We start from the raw sequence: 20,307 nt of genomic DNA on the forward strand, positions 1-20,307 counted from the left end.
TAAGGAGAGACTTTCTTACATGCATTAAAATGATGAGCAGGGCTGGGCATGGTAGCTCAAGCCTGTAATCCCAACCCTTTGGGAGGTAGAGGCGGGTGGATCACTTGAGGTCAGGAGTTCGAGACCAACCTGGCCAACATGATGAAACCCTGTCTCTACTAAAAAGACAAAAAATTAGCTGAGTGTGGTGGTGCGTGCCTATAATCCCAACTACTTGGGAGGCTGAGGCACAAGAATCACTTGAACCTGGGAAGTAGAGGTTGTAGTGAGCTGGGATTGTGCCACTGCACTCCAGCCTGAACAACAGAGCAAGACTGTCTCCTTAAAAATTGATGAGAAGTGATCCAGTAGAGAAGAAAAAGCTGAATATACAGAAGGGACCGTCCGTAATGTAGAGTTCCTGAGAAAGCAGCAGGGGATGGCAAGAGGAAGGATCACTCCTGGATTCTATTAGAAAGGAGGAAGAGATGATCCAGGGAGGTAGCTGAGTGTTGATATCCTTCCTTTGTGTTTTTTTCCCCCCTGAGAAGTAGGAGGTGATACCACCCGCTTGTGGGGTGGGAAGAGTTGGGAGATTAGAGGTGTAAGCATCTTGAAGAAGGCTGGAGATAGTCGTGAGAAAGGAAAGAGTATATGACCAGAGAGAAAAGGGGTTGCCCACCAGGGTGGAAGTTGGTGATCTTGTGTCTGACAGTAGGCGAAAGACCAAACCAGGGCAGGCGAGGTGGTGTTGGTGGAAGGCAAGGATGATGTGGATGGTCAACAGGGGAGATGTCCCTGTGTCTGGCACAACCAAGGAGGGCTTTGTGAAGGAGAGTGAACCTAGGCCTGTGAGCAGATGGCTTTGATAACAAGAGCCGGAAAATGGTGCCCAGTGTCCTCTCAAGTCCGAATTCCCATCTTATTGCAACCTACTGCCCTGTTCAATGCTTCGCCTCTCCAGTTCCTTCCTGCCTCCTGTTCTAATATGGTCTTTGAGTCTTGGGAGCTAATATGGTTTCAAAGCCCATGTCAGGGTTGTTTACTAATTTAAAAATATGCCTTTGCTTCCCAGTTCCCACCAAATGGCAAGCAGTTTGGTAAGCTGGGTGGGCAGGCATGGCAGTTATGTTGCAAATGAGGTTCCTGCCTGCCTGGGAGGATTGGACAAAACGGCTTTCTTAGACCCACGGCCCACTTTTTCACCCCTCACACAAGCTCTTCAAAAGGATGAAGGATAATGTTTTGCTTGCATAAATAGTTCTGGATGCCACCAAGCCTTGCAGTGGGCATCAGTGACCTGCAGAGTACATTCTATTCATGCCCTTCTCAGACTCACCAGTTCTCTGCAGGACTTGGGCTGTTGGCACTGTCTCTGAGGTTGCTATTGCAAATGGCACCTATTGGTAGTAGCCAAAACATGATCAGGGGAAATAAAACCTTCTAGGGGCCTGTTGGGAGGAACTGAGCAACATGTGCAGCACTTAAAACTCATCGTTTCTCTTTCCAGCTTAACTCAGGTGATTCGAAAGTTTGCCAAGCAACTGGATGAGTGGCTAAAAGTGGCTCTCCACGACCTCCCAGAAAACTTGCGAAACATCAAATTTGAATGTAAGTACTGAATTGGAAGTGGAATGGAAGAGAGAATTACATTTTAGGCTGGGCGTGGTGGCTCACACCTGTAATCCCAGCACTTTGGGAGGCTGAGGCAGGCGGATCACGAGGTTGGGAGTTCAAGACCAGCCTGGCCAATATGTCGAAACCCAGTCTCTACTAAAAATACAAAAATTTGTCGGGCATGGTGGTGTGCACCTATAGTCCAAGCTACTCTGGAGGCTGGGGCAGGAGAATTGCTTGAACCCAGGAGGTGGAGGTTGCAGTGAGCTGAGATCACGCCACTACACTCCAGCCTGGGTGACAGAGCAAGACTCCATCTCAAAAAAAAAATTACATTTTAGTGCCAAACATTTTACATAGGTTGTTAATAACAATAGTAGCAGCAGCTACCATTTCCTGATTGGCTATCAAGCACCAGGTAGTATGCTAATTACATATATAAATATATTTAATCCTCATAAAATGTTTATTATAGGTGGTGCACTTCTTCTTTACAGAAGAGGAATCAAGCTTAGAGAGGTACTAAGTAGCAGACAGGATTTTTTCCCAAGTCTGTCTGACACTAAAGGTTCTGCTCACCATCACCATCCTCCTTATCTCATTTAATCCTCATGCCACCTCTGCGATGTAGGAAGTAGTATCCCTATTCTACAGATGGGGCTCTGAGAGGCCAAGCAAGTTCGCCCAAAGCCATGCAGCCATACAGCTGTAAGTAGGGTCCAGGAATCAAACTCAGGTCTGAGATTTCCTCAAAGTTCCTGCTCATAAAATGGTGGTAGCAGGAGAGAGAGAACAGCTTAAGAGCTTCACGCATTCTCTGCCTAATTAGAAAGCCAAATTAATATTTCTCATAAAGGGATTGAGACCGCGAACCCTTTCTTTGCTGAGTGTTGGCACCCATTCCCCAGCATTCGTTTTCTATTTTTCTGTCTCAATGTGCCTGTGCTTGCAGGGAGACTCATGTATGTACAGTTCATTTGTTGCTGTTAAACAAAGATGAAATTATTATCAGCAAAACAAAGTTTTAAATTCTACATTTCTTAAAGCCCCATTTGAATACAACAGCTTGCTATTATTGCCTGAAATAAGTGCCAGGGAGCAAAATGAAGGCGATCAAATTACCCTCTCTCCACAGGCCAAGGGAGTCCTTTCAGACGCGCTTTGAGGCTGCCTGCAGTGGCCATCACCTATTGATAAAGCCCGCTTTATTTCATGGCTCTCAGCTCTTTTCTTTTCATGAGCACTAAATTCCACATCACAAAGTTAAAGAAAAAGTAATTAAGGAGAAGGATTAACGATTGATCAGCCTGGAAAATTAGAAGTCCACCTGCCCCCTCCCACTCCCATTCCTCCACCCCACACCTTATTTTTCAAATCAAGCCAGCTCTGAGTACAAATTAGAATAATCCTAGGGAAATTTTTGACTATTACTTGACCAGTTCGGAAATTACCAAGAAGAATGCTCCCACACCCATTTTATTTATGACAACAAAATAAACCTGTTCAAAGTTGGTGGCGAGGAGGTTTGTTGGACCTTCCACCTGTGTGTGTCTGGCAGCAGCTGTTCTTCCCAGGAAGCCCAGCCTGGGAGTGTATTTCGAGAATGTGCAAGGGGTGGAAACAAGCCCCACTCCAACGACTCTGTAAGAATGAAGAGCTAGGGCAGGCACATGTCTCATCTGCATTGAAATCCACAGATGTAAGATCACCCTACTTCAGATTATCAGCCTATTATGTCAGTGTAGGAAACAAGACCTTTTCCTAGCTGCAGTAATCATCAAAACATGCAAATAGGTCATGGAGATCATTTGATAAAAAGGACAGATTATGAATGCAAAGCCAGGGTTCCATCCCAGAAGTACCTCCTAGCCCCACATACCGTGGAGGCTCAAGCAAGGTTTACTATTAGACATACTACTTTTTAAAGGGGCTTCTTCAAAGCTTCCACTTGATTCCTGCAATTATTTATGGGGAGAAGTGATTGAGCTTGCAATTAGCGAAATGAAAGACAAGTAAATAATTGCTTTTACTCACGGTTGATTGACGCCACCCTTTCTCACACCTGCGAGTGTATCTGTACATGACTTTGAAATATGTACCCCAAATGTCACCATTAGGAAATAGTTGTTGAAGCCCAAATGGGAGAACAAAGAATCAAGTGCAGGGTTTCGCCAGTGGGTACACGAAATAGGATTGAGCCGTGAGACAAATGGAGGCAAAATAAGGAGACTGCCCCTGGAAAATCCAAGTTAGAATCATAAAGCATGCAAATATTTCAAACTAATTCTTTTCTCCTTGCAGTGTCGAGAAGGTTCTCCCAAATTCTGAGACGGCAAACATCACTAAATCATCTCTGCCAGGTAGCTGTCCTCCATTACGTGTTTTAACCACTGCTATCATTGCAAATGAGGGGGCAAATCCACAAAAACAACTTCTGCAGGTTCTTTCAGGTTAACAGGGCACTCTCACTATTATTTTTAATTTCTACAGATAAGGAATGAAAACATTAGCCAGTAACTAAATAGTTTCAAAAAATATACAAAATAATTTCTGATATCAATTGCCCCTTAATCTTTCAGATATGTTCTAGGTCCACAGTTCTGTGTTTCTCTTAATTATCCAGCCCAAAATGTCTGTAGTGGTTGAGTCAAAGGATTCAAACAGATTAAGAGAATGATTTGTATTGTTGTATCATCCAAATGAGTTCAAAGCCACATAATATATTCAGTATTTGCCCAATTTTGTTTAGTTTTTCCAGATCTGCATTATTTTTAGCACAAAAGTGACATATGCTTGCTATTTAAAAAATTTAAAAGTATAAGTGTATTAAGTAAAAGTGGAAGACCCCAATCCATGCCCCTATCAACTCTGTAGTTATAGCTTGATGGCATATACCTTTACATTTCTATTAATTTTGCACTTCAGTGAAGGGACTCTTGAGTCTGTTGAGGCAACCGATTAACATTACATTAAAATATTAATGACCTTAAAGCAGAGGGGGCAAACCAGCGGCCACAGGCTAAATCTGGCCCTCAGATGTGTGGGGTTATTGTTGTTTGATTTGAATATGTTCAAAACAATGTTTTCACATGGTCACGAACAGTTGAAACTGGGAGATGACAGATAAACACCCATATTGTCTGTAGGAAAACTTCAAGAGCTGACAACTTGCTCCCACAGCTGCATTCCCTGGGGCAGCTGTCAGCTGTTGGGCCAAGCTTCTCCGCAGGGCCACTGTCCTCATCCCACCACCTCTCTCACACCAGGCCCACCTCTTTCCTGAATGTCACCTGCCTGCCCCCTTCCTGTGTTTGTGTTTGCAGCCTCTCCTTTAAGGTGCTGTTGGTTCTGGGTAGGCTCGATGTCAAGGTGGGAGGGAGGGGTTTCTAGTTAGAATGGCCTGAAAGAGGGTCCCAGGCCAGGAACCAGAAAGTATAACACAATGCCCACATATACCTCACTGTTCCTGTCCTGCCCCTGGCATGGACAGCACAGGGGATGACTTGGAGAAGACCAGGGGAAACTCTTCCAGATTCGTGCAGGCTGCTACAGGGGCTACACCTGGGCATTGTTTTGGTGATGGGGCAGAGCCTGACAGATTAATGGGATTCAGGGAAGAAAATGAATATTGGCCTAACAAAGAAATGTTGCCTTATTTCTGAGGATGCATGCCAGCCTGCCCATCTGGTTCTTTTTTTCTGGCTTGGGAGAGTGGCTCTTGGGTCATATTAGGGAACTAGACATAGCTTTGGTGCCTCCCTCTGGGGATCAGACAATTTAGAGAGGACTTTGTCCCTTTAATACACATGTAGATAAAAGCATACACACCCATGCCTATAACCACGTGCTGCATAAGCATGGGGGCACTCACTCACATTCCCTCTCCACCTTCCACACAAAAACAGTATGTAATTGGTAAATGCCACCTTTCCATCCTTACTGGACAGCTTTCAGACACACTCCCAGATCAGAGGACTGGGGTTAGGTCTGGAAATGAAACACCAGCTAGTATCCCAGTGAGCTTTCCTAAACACACACATACAGTAAGTCAGACTAAACAACATCCAACTGAAGACTCACCCCAAACACTTAGACTCAAGATTCTCACGTCCAGGCTCTTTCAGGTACACTGGGCAAGTAAGCACTTGGCATTCCCATCTCAGCCACTCACTTCACAAAATCTTTTGGGTGCCGACTGTGTGCTCAATGCTGTGCTTAGTGGTACTTGCCCTCAGTAGGAAATAAATTAAAAGTGTTAAATGTTACAAAAGAAACAGAATGGAAATAGAAAACTACAAGGCATTCAGGTCCTATGTAGGTAAAGTGGTCAGAGATGGCCTTTCCATGACATTTAAACTGGAGCATACAACCTAGAGGGGCTGCTTGCGCAAGGAGGGAGAAGAACGTTCCAGCCAGCAATAATACCATGTGCAAAGGCCTTGAGGAATCAACACAATCATTGACAGAAACGATCTGAATAACAGTAGCCACTTTTATTGAGCTCCCTGCACTATGCACTCTGTTTTTCAAACACTATCTCAAGGAATCCTCAACAGCAGCCCTCCTTTAAGAGGTAGGCACTAAGGCCCTAAACACGATGGTAAGAGACACCATTAAAAAGCATGTTCTAGGTGGGGCATGGTGGCTCACGCCAGCATTCTCAGCACCTTGGGAGGCCTAGGTGGGCAGATCACTTGAGGTAAGGAGTTCAAGACCAGCCTGGTCAATATGTCGAAACCCTGTCTCTACTAAAAATACAAAAAATTAGCTGGGTGTGGCAGCATGTGCCTATAGTCCCAGCTACTTGGGAGGCTAAGGCAGGAGAATCACTTGAACCTGGGAGGTGGAGGTTGCACTGAGCCAAGATTGCACCACTGCATTCCAGCTTGGGTGAAAAGAGTGAAACTCCATCTCCAAAAAAAAAACCACCACGTTTTGCTTACAGAATTCACTCTTTGGTAAACAGTTCATTTCATTGTAATAAAATAGCTCACAATGCATCTCTGAAGGAACACGTTCAGGAAAAAAAAAAGATAGGTACTTATTATATCACATTTTATAGATAAGGAAGCTGAGGCTAATCTACTTGCTGGTCAGCAACAAGGGCAGGATTTGAACTAGGTATATTGGAATCCAGGACACCTGACCTTTACATTCAGTTCTTTTCATTATCATTAGAGATTCATATAACTCATATATTCTACACCTTTGTGACCTTTAAAGAGTTCTACAATTATTTAACTAAGATTTTACTTATGCTTAGATGGTCTGGGTACAACACGGGGTTGTCAGTATTTACCTTTGCCTAGACATATACAAGCATTAGGAGACTTGACAATATCTTTGTGTATTTTAAATCATTTTTTTATTTTGTTAAAAGACATTTTGAAAACACTCAAGTAAAGGAAATGATGCCTGGATATATATTTTTCTTACCTTTTATCAGTATTGTTTCAACTTGATGGTATTGTTCCAACTTGTAAATTTAAGTTCACTAATGAGGGTTCTGTGAAAAAGCCACAGATTTAAAGAAAAAAAAAATATATATATGATTATTCACACATTCACACACCATACACATCCATCCATCCATCCACCCACTCATCCACCTACCCACTAATAAACTGCTGAGATGTATGGTATAGTTTCCCTTTCCCCCAACTCAATTAGTCATGTTTTAATCATTATAGTTACATTTTTTTAAAAAAAAGCAAAACCAGAAAACTAGAGCACAAACTGCTTCAGAATGTATTTATATGAAAAATACACACTTTGAAATTTCTGGGATTAAGTCAGGCCCAGGGGTAGCAAGAACACTTCTAAATCTCGGCCTGTAGCTTCTCAGGCACTAGAGACACAGGGATTATTCAACACAGTGCTCCCATCCCACAGGCTTACATCGGAAAGCTGACAGATCTCAGGCTTCATCCTATTGTTCCATGGGGTCAAGACCAAAGGGACTGGAAACAGCAGGGTCTGGTCTGGCCCAGCCCACCCTGGTAGTTTCTTGCAGAGAAGAAGAGATGTGTGGAAAGAGCCATAGGAGAAAACAGCATCTGTATCTTCTGAGTTATGGAGTCTTCTGGTGCTTTCTTATAATTGAATTTCCCATAATTTCAAGTTAGTTTGCAAAATACCATAAGCAGATCCATTAACAAGGCATAAAGGAAAAAACAGTGAAGACGTTTTAACCTAACAACCCATGAGGTAATGAGTTGATTGGATTGGATTCTAGGCATCTCGAACAGTGATCCACAGCGCAGACATCACATTCCAAATGCTGGAAGACTGGAGGAACGTGGACCTGAACAGCATCACCAAGCAAACCCTTTACACCATGGAAGACTCTCGCGATGAACACCGGAAACTCATCATCCAATGTAAGATGTCCCACCAGGGATTGCTGTCCTTCTGTTTGTTTTTAAAAGAAAGAAAGAAAAAGTATCTTAGTAAATACTGAAATGGAATCCCCACTCTGTCCTTCCCAGCATCTCCTCCTCCTTATCGTTCCTTTTAAATGAGTCAGTCCAGAAGGAAGAGCTAATTGACTTAAGAGGACATGTGTCAACACTGCTAGGTAAAGAGTATTCTGGTGCAATTGGGCAGCACACAATGTCATGCAAAGGGCCCCACATGTGACCTGAACACCAGCCACAGTTCCATGAAGGTGCATTAAATATGAGAACAAAAGCTTATTGCCTCTCTCAGTGTATGTCAGCCTGGAGTCAGCTAGATATGCTGCCTATTTTTCATTTGAGGGTCACATGAGTCAGCCCACCTATTGGCAGGTGAACCTTTCAATCATGTTAAATGTTTGAGAAGCAGGTGGATGGTGTTTTACTTCTGTGAATATACGTTCATGTCCCAGTGAACAAAGACTTCCAACATGCAGGCTGCAGGTATACTGCTCCAGATATTATCCCAATGTGGATGGGATATTTGCTGTCAGTACTAAAGCAGTATGAGAGGGCCAGAGAACACTATCATTGTTAGCACATCCCTGCTATTCCTTAGATGCCCATCCCAGCTGACTGCCCAGGGTATCCCCCAGTCCAGGGACCCTGGATCCATCCATTGGCATCTACAGGCTACCTCCTTAATTAGAGAACATGAGGTCAGGAGAGGTGAGTGGGCACTCCTTCCATCAGGTCTCAGAAAGGTGTTGAGAGCATGCCACCCCCGTGTTCTCAATGGGGTGAGGCCCAGGATCCCAACAGTGACATTGCTTGGGGAGTGGCAGAGAGGCTCTCCCACCAAGAAGAAGGGTCTTTCTGAAAGCCCTTCAGATTTTTTAGTATATGCCTTCTGCACTGCTGTCTTGAGGAAACTCTTTCTTCAGCTACCCAGTCTAAGCTTGACGTGCCTTTAAACAAATAAAGTTCTCTAAGAGGGTCCTATTAGAGATCTCTTTCTCATTAAGCCCTTTTCAAAACCAAATGGAACAGCTGAAATGTTCAAATATGTGGACTTTCCCCAGGGCTTCTTTCCTGGCTTAGCTGCAAGCTCAGCTCAGGCTGTTACTTCTTCCTTCACAGCTGCCCCCAGCCCACCTTTCCCGTGTTAAGAATTTTAGAGATCATCACTAAAATAATAATTCCACTTATTGACTGCCTATTCTAAGCCAGCTCCTGTGTCAAATCCAACACATACATGGTTCCATTTAATCTCCACATCAACCCCACGAGGAAGACACTCTTATCACCTCCACTTTACAGATGAGAAAACTCGGCCTCAGAAAGTTGGTGAACCTAACTCAAGGTCACGCAGCCACTAAGCAATAGAGCTGAACCCAAGTCTAGTCTCGGCTTCACCACCAGGCCTTAGTGCTGCTCATATTGTAAATGTGCAGAGGTGACAAAAAAAAAAGGAAATGTGGGTGGTTCCAGGATCTTTCCAAGTGCTTACAATCATGCTTCCTGTTCTGCTTTTCCCTTTACCCTACTGGAAGGTAAACAGAAAGCATGGCCCTGCACACCCTAATAGCACTGGGGGTACCATTGATCATTGTGTCCCTGGGAACTCTCAGTGGGCCAGGCACCAAGCAGATGTCCAGCAAGGTCCATGGAACACCAGAAAGATGAGTGGAAACCCAGAGTGAACCTAGTTCTTAGCTCTGCGAACTCTCCTAGCAGTGTTTGACTCAATTCTCTTCCCCATTCAGCACCTTTCATGAGGAGGAAAAGGTGAACCAGACTCATAGGGAAAAATACAATCAGCATTGCTCGCTTAAGGGACCAGGCCCTGAGCCTTTGCTGGAGCACCAGGGAGGTCACTGCTGCCTCTCTCAAGAAAGAACCTTCTATGGTTTTCTCTTCAAGTTCCCTTAGGTCCAGAGCAGAATGGTGCCCTTTAAAGCTGTGATTGTATTCTTCTTCTGGGGAATGAAGTGCCACTGTTGAGTTCAACCCAGCTAGTCCTTACTGAATGCCTGTCCTAAGTCAGGTACTGTATTAGATGCTGGGCAAAGAGCAGTGAGTAAGATGGACACATCCCTTCCCGACACGGAGCTTACAGTTAATGGCAAATCAGACCTTGAACATGTGCTTACAGATGTGTTGCATCTTATCAAAGAGAACAATGCCATGTAAGGCAGAGCTGTGCAGGGGCAGTTGAGGTAGGGTACCAAGCCTCAAGGTGGTCCAGCACATGGGTGTCAACCCTGTACCTCCCAACCAGACAGCTGGGAAGTCCCTGAACATACAGGGAGTTGGACCAAAGGTCAGCTTGAGCAGGGTTGGGACAACTGTGTACAATGCTCTTCTTTCCTCATAGCCAGCTAAAAAATCTGCAAACTCTTGCTTAGGAGGTTACCATTACCTCTGTGATGTAGATCTCGGCTGGCAATGCTCAGCTTACATTAGATTTTAAAAGTGCACATTAGTACACTAATCATGCAAGCTGATTAGAATGAGTTATAATTGTAACTGCCTAAGGTCTGTTGGGCATCCCAGCCGCATGTCCAAGGTCTGTTGGCTGGGATCCCTGGGGCTGGGATACCCAACAGACCTTAGTTCAAACCTTGCTCTTACACAGCTCTGACACAGCATGAGGCTGGGATGCTCAACAAACCACAGTCTTACATAGCATGGGGCTGGGATGCCCAAAAGACCTTGATTCAAACCTTGGCTCCAGCGCACTGTGACGTTGGTTTCCATTTCTGTAAAACGGGACTCATGTGAAGGGATTAAACGAGACAATGTGTGCCACATGCTTGGTACACAGTCCAGTGCTAGCATAGTGAAGTGGTTAGGAGGCCAGCATTTGAGTCAGGTTGTGTTTGAGTCTTGCCTCTGGTATTCACTAGTTGTGAAAGAACAACCTTTGGAAAGTTACTCATCTTTGTTTGCCTCTGTTTCTTCCCTTGTAGAATGGGGGATAATAATAGTACCTACCTCATTGGGTTTTTCATCCATTCAATCAACAAACATTTGAGCATCTACTCTGTACCAGGCGCTGCTCTAGCCACTGAAGTCAAACAGTGAACATGACACAGTCCTGCCCTTATGATATTCACATTTCAGGGGTTGTCTTAAGGCATCCATGGGAGGCATTTAGAAGGGTGCCTGGTACATGGCAAGCACTCAATAATGTTAGCTCTTAGCATTTTTTATCACACTACCATCAATACTATCATCGTGAATTAAAGCACTATAGCTCTGATATACAGATAGCATTATGGAGACTGAAAACACCAAAGAGAAATCCAGAGACCTGGGTTTCAGCCTGAGCTCTGTCACTAATTTACCCTCTGACTTTTAGTGGGTTGTTTAATCTCATTAAGACAGCTCTTCATCTATAAAATGAGACAGATCAACAAAATTGACTTTTAAAGCCCATTCTCCTTCTAGTGTTATAACCTTCTGGTCTCAGAATCTTACTTCTTGTAGCAAGCACCAACTAAGTAAAATAGAGCAAAAGGGCCAGTCCTTTAAAATGAGAGAACACAAACTGCTCAAATGAAAATGAAAGAAACGTATGATCTTGAATTGTGGTTTGATTTATTCATCTCTGCATACAGAAACACAAAAACGTGACAAAAAGAGATGTTTCAAACTAGGCATCACCAGAGCCATGTTTCCATTTTCTAGAGTACTTTATTGATTAAAAAACACTTCCAGATTAAGTTATCTGACTTAAGGTGAAGACAGGTTGTAAAGTGGTAAGATTATCTCTCTAATGAGGAAACTGAGGGGCTGAGAGATTGTTTCACTTACTCAGCAAATATCTATTAAACACCAACTACACATCACACAGAGAGGCTTCTCAAGTGACTTGCCTGATATAGTTGTGGTCCAGAAACATTTGAATTATCAAATGTGCCCTACCCTGGGCAGAGAGCAAGAGAGTAGCAACGCCTCGCCCATTAAGTCAAGCAAGAATTTGTTGGGTAACAACTAGGTCACAGATAATGCACCAGCTAATAAAGATATCAGACAAAGAACTAGCAGGGAGACACACATGCACACTGAACTATACCACAGTGCCGTTAGTCATATAATCAAGGTAGAAAACCAATAATAAAGTGCTATGTGAGTGTAGAGGAGGGGTGATCAGTTCTGCTGGCAAGGGGCATGAAGGTTAAAGGGATTTCATACCAGGGGTTTCAGCTGGGCCATGAGGAACCAAGTAGTGGGAACAGCCTGAAAAAAAAGGACTAAGGTTATGAAAAAAGCAGGGCTTGTTGGGGGAATGGCAAGTAATATGAGGTAGCCACAGTTTAACATGTTCACAGGCATGGAAGATGATCTTGGAAAGGTAAGTTGGGGCATGTTTTATAAAGTCTTGAATGCTCTGCTAAGACCTGGGAGTTGTGTTTATTTAAAGTTTTACTTTATTCAAAATTTTGTTCCTCTTTCTTTTAAGACATAGCTCTTGTTAAATACAAATGAGTGATGTGTGTGGGGCTCTCCTTTATTTGACAGTGTATCAGGAGTTTGACCACCTCTTGGAAGAGCAGTCTCCCATTGAGTCCTACATTGAGTGGCTGGATACCATGGTTGACCGCTGTGTTGTGAAGGTTGGTAAACCGACGCTGAGGGGGCAGGCTTGGGTCCTGCAGTCCAGCACTGCCCCCTGTGAACTTGGCTAAGACAAAGCCCTGTGGTGAGCTATCTGAACAGGGTTTTGAGGAGAGGCCCCAGGAGGTAGAGGTAGCAGGAGGCAGGACTCTTGAGTCTTTTATCTCTGATTCAATCAGGTCAGCATCTCTTTTATCTGCTGTATACACTGAGTCTTGGCATAAGATTTCATTTTTTAAAGTATTTTTGCTGCTACAAACAAAACAAAAACCATTGCTCCATAGCATTGACTTTGAAGACTCATAAGCCTTCCTGTCATTTTTCTCTTTTTATTTATTTATTTATTTTTGAGACAGGGCTTCACTCTGTTGCCCAGGCTGGAGTGCGGTGGTGAGATCACAGCTCACTGCAGCCTTGACCTCCCCAGGCTCATGTGATCCTCCCACCTCCACCTTCTGAGTAGCTGGGAATGCAGGGGTGTTTCACCATCCCCAGCTAATTTTTGTTTTTCTGGTTTTTTTTTGTAGGGATGGGGTTTTGCCATGTTGCCCAGGCTTGCTTCAAACTCCTAGGTTCAAATGATCATCCACCCACCTTGGCTTCCCAAAGTGCTGGGATTACAGGCATGAGCCACTGCAACCAGCCTCATTTTTCAAAGAGACAGTAACAAATGAAAGGTCAAGTCAACCACTATTAAAGCCATTCACTTTCTTGTAGGTGGCTGCCAAGAGACAAGGGTCCTTGAAGAAAGTGGCCCAGCAGTTCCTCTTGATGTGGTCCTGTTTTGGCACGAGGGTGATCCGGGACATGACCTTGCATAGTGCCCCCAGCTTCGGTAAGGCCCCCACCAGCCCTCCCCATCTCCAAATACTTTTTTCTCTGGGCTCTGGTCATCAAATCTACCACAGTCTAACTTGCTGTCTCTGTAAGGTCACTACCCTGAAACACATCTGTTCTGGGGAGACACGACATTGTTAGGACTTTCAGGGAGAGAGATGGCATATATGCCAAAAGTAAAATATCAATCAGAACCATGAGTGGTTTTGCCCACAGATAGTACTATCTGAGCTTAAAGAAGAAAAAATTGCAGTGGCTGTGCTCCCCTTTCCTAGGTGTCCCCCAGTGATTGCTGCTTCCACAGCACGAATTTGTAGAATCCCGTATTTGTGGACTTCCAGACTGGGCACGTGAAGAAGCCTCTGAGTTTGAACACTTGCAAATGGCTTGATTGATCATACTCTAGCTCTGGGTAGATGACCTTAAGTTTTCTTTAAAAATGTACTCTAGTCTAATTCCTAAAAGAGGGCATTTGCATTCACTTTCCCCTTTGTTTCACTGACCCTGTAAGTCTTCATCACCTCCAGGAGACGTCCCCACCTCGTCTTCATCTACTGCTTTCTAGTATAACAGGGCTTGAAATCTCTGCCCAGAGGGATTGATAGTAGTCTCTGTGGGCAGCAACCTGATCACTGAATTGTGGTGAATGTTACACTACATTTTCGGACAGTTTTCTACTTTTCACCAGAAAGAAAGGAATATGTTCTGAGTCCAGATCATCACTGGCAAGTGAGACGGGACTTTTAGGCATTATCTAGACATTTGAAATCCCAAAACATTTTGGTTTCAGTTTTCTGGGCATTTCGGCAAAGGGCCATTGGTAAATTTTCTGGGTAATTGCTTCAGTTCTCTATTTTACTTTGCAAGTAAGGGTTGTGGTTTTGTTTCTCATTATCTCCAATTAAGCCAATCAGCTCTGGGTTTTGCTGTGGGTTTAATTTGACACTTTTCCATCTAGCTTTTTATGGTCTTGTCACCATTTTCCAGTTGTGCTATACAACGAAGTAAATATGTGGGAAAACAAAGAAGGCACTATTTTTTCTAAACAGCCCTGTCCAGGAAAGACTGTGTTTACCCACTTGGAGAAGTGTTTTGTTGTGAATTTCTTTAATCTCAGCATTGGAAGGTTCTCTGAATCCTTGGCTATAGATGGAAATTATCTTTGAGCTGTATATGGAAATTCTCTGGTGACTGCTACCTGGGCAGTGCCATCAGGCATGGCATTTTGATGACTTCCAGTTTAGCACAGTTAGTGTTAGCACATGTTACCTCTAGCTCTGGAAAAATCATTCATGCAGAACTGTTTTCCCTTAAGTGAACTGTTGGAAAATATTTGAGATTTTTTTCATTACTTCCAAGTCAGAAAATCAATAATATCACACACAAACACACATATCCACATCCACACAGTGGGCATCCTCTCCATGCTTTATCCTCTATTCTTCAATTTGCTGATTTTTAAACTGACCACATGTGCTAGCAGGTGCTTTCATTAGGCAGGGGAAGTAATTCCCTTTGCAATATTCTTTGAAATTCATCTGTGCTTACCAAGTTAACAGTCAGTGTAAAAAAAAGTTTGAGCAGGAGAATGATTAGGCTTTATGAATGGGTTGAATTCTTTACTAAGAAATATGTTCCTTGAAATGTGTTTCTTTTTGAACCACACACTATTTTGGGATAGATATACTGGAAACTCAGGCAAGTGGCAAAAGAAGATGATCACAAATCACTTAGAAAAGGGGAAAATGAGATATTAATGTTTTACAGTATTTTTCAACCCTGAGTGGGTTGAAATAATACCTGTCTCCAAGTCCATTTAGCAAACTATCTGGAATGGCCCAGCTCATCTGACTCATTGTTGAGTTTTGCAGCTTGGGGTGACAGGCAAGTTGAAAGAACTTGCGGCAGACAAAAGCCCAGCTCCCCCTTTCTGCCTGTATATGTCAAAGACGCAGTTGGTGGTTGTGTTTGGGTCATGTGTTCCCTGTATGAAAACAGCTAATTAGGAAAAAGAGCCCTCTGTTCCCTGGCCCCTTCCCCCAGCCACAGGGGCCAGCTCTATATATCTTACAACTCCCACACGGTCCTTGTCACTGTGAATGGGTACAGGGTTTGTGTGTCAGCGTAGCAGGCTGATCATTACAATGATCGTGTGGAATATCACAATGATCCCGTAGGGGACTCTGTCACCTCTTCCCAGAACAGCCTCTTTTAAAGGTAGTTGACTCCTTTCTTCTCCTTAATTCCTTTTCATTCTCTTCTTCTTAATTCTTTTTCACTGAAAGAACCTATGCTGTGAACTAAAGTAGGCAGACTTTCTTTCTCTGCTGCAAGCAGTGTTTCTAGCAAAATTAGTTAGCAAAGGTAGGCTATCACGTAAACTTTTAGTCCTAATGGAGCTAAATGAACCAAAATTTCTGTTTTTAAAAAACACCATCGACTGATGTGATTTCAGTTCCTAGGGTACCTGGATCACAAGTTGGTGCTAGCACCTTTACCCTTTCATTCTGGGTTTTCACCAAATGCCTGCTTGTTTCACTGTTATGAACCTCTGGAAGGTAATAATAGTTCCCGGAAGTAATCCAGCATGTCAGTTTAAAAAGCAGCCTGGGTGTGACAGCTGAGAGGCACGATTGCACAATATTTCCACACTTTCATTTTTTTACATGCCTGTTGTCTGACCTAGCATCAAAGCTCACTTGGACAGGGCCAGGAAAGCCACATGAGTGTCTGTCAGGGAGCGGCTCCCAGAACAAGTGGCCATGACCAAGCCTTCCTAATGGCTTCTCTATGCTTAGATGGCCTGGCCTGGCTCTTTTATCAGGCAGAATCTGCTAAATTGCAGGATCTTAATGTTCGCAATGTCATTCAGGCCCCCACCAAGCACTAGGAGACAGGAATTGCTTTCGCTGTAGTCAGGAGTGGAAGTAAAAACCCAGAGAGGGGAGGACTTGTGTATAGACTCAGAACAGTGGCAGATTGAATTCAACCTGCAATCGAGTTTTCTGCCATGCTACTGCTGCCACCTCATTTACCTTTCTTTAGATAAAAGAAAATGAATAATAACAACACAGCAACATTTATTGAGGGCAGAATATGCTTTAGACATTACATTTTCTCAGTTGCTTCTCACGCAGCCCTGCCAGGTCTGAATTACTGCCCTCAATATGACAGACGAGAAAGCTGAGGTAGAATGTGAAGGATTTGCCTAAGATTAGAGATAAGAATGAAGCAAAGACAAGATAATGATGACTATTATAACAAATATTTTGGAAGTATATATTATCATTGAATTCTTGCATTAACTCCGCAATGTAGGTAATAATAGATAGTTTTCTAAAGAGGTGAAAAGGGAGCTTGGAGAATTCCCTTGCACAAGATCAATGCAGCAAATATCAGAATTCTGTTTCAAAATCAAATCTACCTGACTTCAAAGCCCATTCCTTTTCTATTATCACAATTAAGGAAAATGCTCTGGGCTGAGATGCATGCCATAAAAGAGCTAGAAAATTTTATTTAATTCACATTGATGATATTAATATTTTTTAAATTCATAAATTAAGATTTAAAAATTCAAAGCTATGAGAAAAAATAGATTATTAGACTGTCATGAATAGTAAGAGACGCCAGAAGACAATGGAGTAATATATTTTAAATGTTGAAAACAAAGAACTGTCAACTGTTATTCAAGAGTGAAGGCAAAATAAAGACAATTGGTTATACAAAGACAGAATTTGGTACAACCAGATCTTCACTTTAAACAATAACAACAAAAAACTATTAAATGATGCATTTTGGCCTGGCACAGGGACTCACACCTGTAATTCTAGCACTTTGGAAGGCCTAGGTGGGTGGATTACCTGAGGTCAGAAGTTCAAGAGCAGCCTGGTCAATGTGGCAAAACCCCATCTCTACGAAAAATACAAAAATTAGCCAGGTGTGGTGGTGGGTGCCTATAATCCCAGCTACTCAGGAGGCTGAGGCAGGAGAATTGCTTGAACCTTGGCGGCAGAGGTTGCTGTGAGCCAAGATCGTGTCACTGCACTCCAGCCTGGGCAACAGAGCAAGATTCTCTCTCAACAACAGCAACAAAAAAGGATGCGTTTTGGCAAGAAAGAAAAGTAAAGCCATAGCTAAGGTCTGGAATACAAGAAACAACAATGTTCCAGTTATCATTGCTGTGTAATAAATTTCTCAGGCATAATGGCTTTAAGACAACCATTTTATTATGTTTATGGATTTTGCAGGTAAGGATCATGTGGCAGCTTGGGGTTCCACATGTAAGTGCCCCAAATGTGAAGTCACTTTACTTCTATGATCCAGTCTTAGATACAGTGTAACTTCCCTCATACTCTATTGGTCAAAGGCAGTCCCAAGCCTACCATGACTCAAGGAGGTGCACAGACCCCAATTGTTAATGGAGGGCATGTCAAAGAATTTAGGGGCCCTATTTTAAGATGAGAGAAATTTAAAAATACGTATACATATTTAATTAACTATTGAATGTAATTTAAAAACTAAACACTAATTTGTATATGTGTTTTAAAAGGTTAAAAATAAGTTCTGGGTAAAAATATATAACAGGGTAATAAGAGACTCTTTAAGGAATAGTTAAAGCATGCTAAGGTCTTTTTTAGGAATAATAAGTGCCTTTAGACTTTGCTGGAAAAGTTTATAGTTTGGATTTAATAAATGTTTAGCATATATGTTAATAAATTAAAGTATCATTAGTAAAATAATACAATCATGATTTATGGAGGAAAATGGAAGAATATGAAAAACTTAAGAGATAAAATATTAAATGGAAAAGAATTGAGAAGATAAAGGAAGCATAGAAAATGGATGGTAAATGAAAACACAACAAAATAGGATGGTAGAAATAAAGACCAAATGATAATCACAATAAATGAGAAAGTCTCTTCCTTCAAAAAACATCAGGCACAAACGTTTTTATAGGCAAGTTTAACTAAACTTATAAAAAACATAAAATCTTTAGTTAATGAAAATAAACATGAAAATCAGTATTTCAGAGAATAAAAGAAGAAAATCTGTTTTCAGTGACTGCAAAGCTTAGGAAATCCTGACCCAGCCTAGGATGTCAGATCTCATTGTCCTCAGTGCTGCTCTGCCCACCTCATTCCCTTCAATAAAATGGTTTGACCTGTCTCCATCCCCCAAAATAAGGAAATGTATACAAATAATTTTACAAAGCTAACATAATTTCAGTTTCAAAACCTGGCAAGAAAAGCAGAGGAAAAGAAAATTATGACTCAACCACTTTTTTTTTTTTTTTTTTTTGAGACAGAGTCTCACTCTGTTATCCGGGTTGGAGCACAGTGGTGCGACGTCAGCTCACTGCAACCTCTGCCTCCGGGGCTGAAGGGATTATCATGCCTCAGCCTCCCAAGTAGCTGGGCTTACAAGCGTGCACCAACACGCCCAGCTAATTTTTGTATTTTTAGTAGAGATGGGGTTTTACCATGTTGGCCAGGCTGGTCAGGAACTCCTGAACTCAAGTGACCCACCCGTCTCAGCCTCCTAAAGTGCTGGGATTACAGGCGTGAGTCACCACACCAGGCCTAAACACATTTCCTCATAGGTTACAAAAGATTCTAAATAAAACACCAGCCCATCAAATTTAGTGGCAAAATTTTTTAAATCAGACTATGCCAAAAATCCTAGTCAGAAAAATTACTAATTAACATACTATATTAATAAAAAGAATAATAATCATCATTATAGATACAGAGGAAAAAAGAACTTGATACATTTCAGCTCTGAAGTAAGGTTTTAAAAAAACCTTTTAGAAAACTAGGAGTAGAAGCAAATTTACTTAATATCTTAAAGGGCATCTAGAAGTCTGCGGCAAACATCACACTGAATGGCAAAATTTTAGAAAATTTCCCATTTCTTTCATGAAAAGACAGAAATGCCTTCTAATATGATGTCTAATAAATATGGACTAGAGGTTCTAGCCAATGCATTAAAAGAAAATGAAATAGTAGAATTGGAAAGGAAAATACAAAATTGTCTTTATTTATAGACATCATGATTGCTGGCAAAAGAGAATCCACGAACTAATGGAACAAATAAGAATTCAGTCAAGTTACTTAATTCAGTTTTTATAAATTCAACAGCATTCTTAATTTCACTAACTTGAAAATAGATTTTTTTTTTTTTTTTTTGAGACAGAGTCTTGCTCTATCACCAGGCTGGAGTGCAGTGCGTGATCTTGGCTCACTGCGACCTCCTATTCCTGGGTTCAAGCAATTCTCCTGCCTCAGCCTCCCAAGTAGCTGAGACTACAGGCTAATTATTTTATTTTATTTTATTTTAATTTTTTTTTTTTTTGAGACGGAGTTTCACTCTTGTTACCCAGGCTGGAGTGCAATGGCGCGATCTCGGCTCACCGCAACCTCCGCGTCCTGGGTTCAGGCAATTCTCCTGCCTCAGCCTCCTGAGTAGCTGGGATTACAGGCATGTGCCACCATGCCCAGCTGATTTTTTGTATTTTTAGTAGAGACGGGGTTTCACCATGTTGACCAGGATGGTCTCGATCTCTTGACCTCGTGATCCACCCGCCTCGGCCTCCCAAAGTACTGGGATTACAGGCGTGAGCCACCGCGCCCGGCCTAATTATTTTATTTTTAGTAGAGACGGGGTTTCACCATGTTAGCCAGGATGGTCTTGATCTCTTGATGTCGTGATCCACTCGCCTCAGCCTCCCAAAGTTCTGGGATTATAGGCATGAATCACCGTGCCCAGCAGAAAATATAATTTAAAGGATGCGTGCGCGCGCGCACACACACACACACACACACACACACACACACACACACATAATTCATAATAGCAA

General features: G+C 42.5%; 1 protein-coding gene across 5 annotated transcripts in view; it reads left to right on the forward strand.

Annotated features, from left to right (window-relative positions):
- Nucleotides 1–20,307, forward strand: part of RFX4 (regulatory factor X4) — a 178,533-nt gene that overhangs the window by 127,234 nt on the left and 30,992 nt on the right. For all 5 annotated transcript variants that reach the window (XM_032285761.1, XM_032285754.1, XM_032285765.1 and 2 more), the window contains 5 exons: nt 1,490–1,590; nt 3,898–3,956; nt 7,832–7,976; nt 12,519–12,613; nt 13,332–13,449. In XM_032285761.1, the coding sequence (XP_032141652.1) occupies nt 1,490–1,590; nt 3,898–3,956; nt 7,832–7,976; nt 12,519–12,613; nt 13,332–13,449 (518 nt within the window). The remainder of the gene's footprint in view (nt 1–1,489; nt 1,591–3,897; nt 3,957–7,831; nt 7,977–12,518; nt 12,614–13,331; nt 13,450–20,307) is intronic.

The sequence above is a fragment of the Sapajus apella genome, unplaced genomic scaffold, assembly GCF_009761245.1.
Source record: "Sapajus apella isolate SASKATOON/1434 unplaced genomic scaffold, GSC_monkey_1.0 scaffold2, whole genome shotgun sequence".
NCBI classification, from domain to species: Eukaryota; Metazoa; Chordata; class Mammalia; order Primates; family Cebidae; genus Sapajus; species Sapajus apella.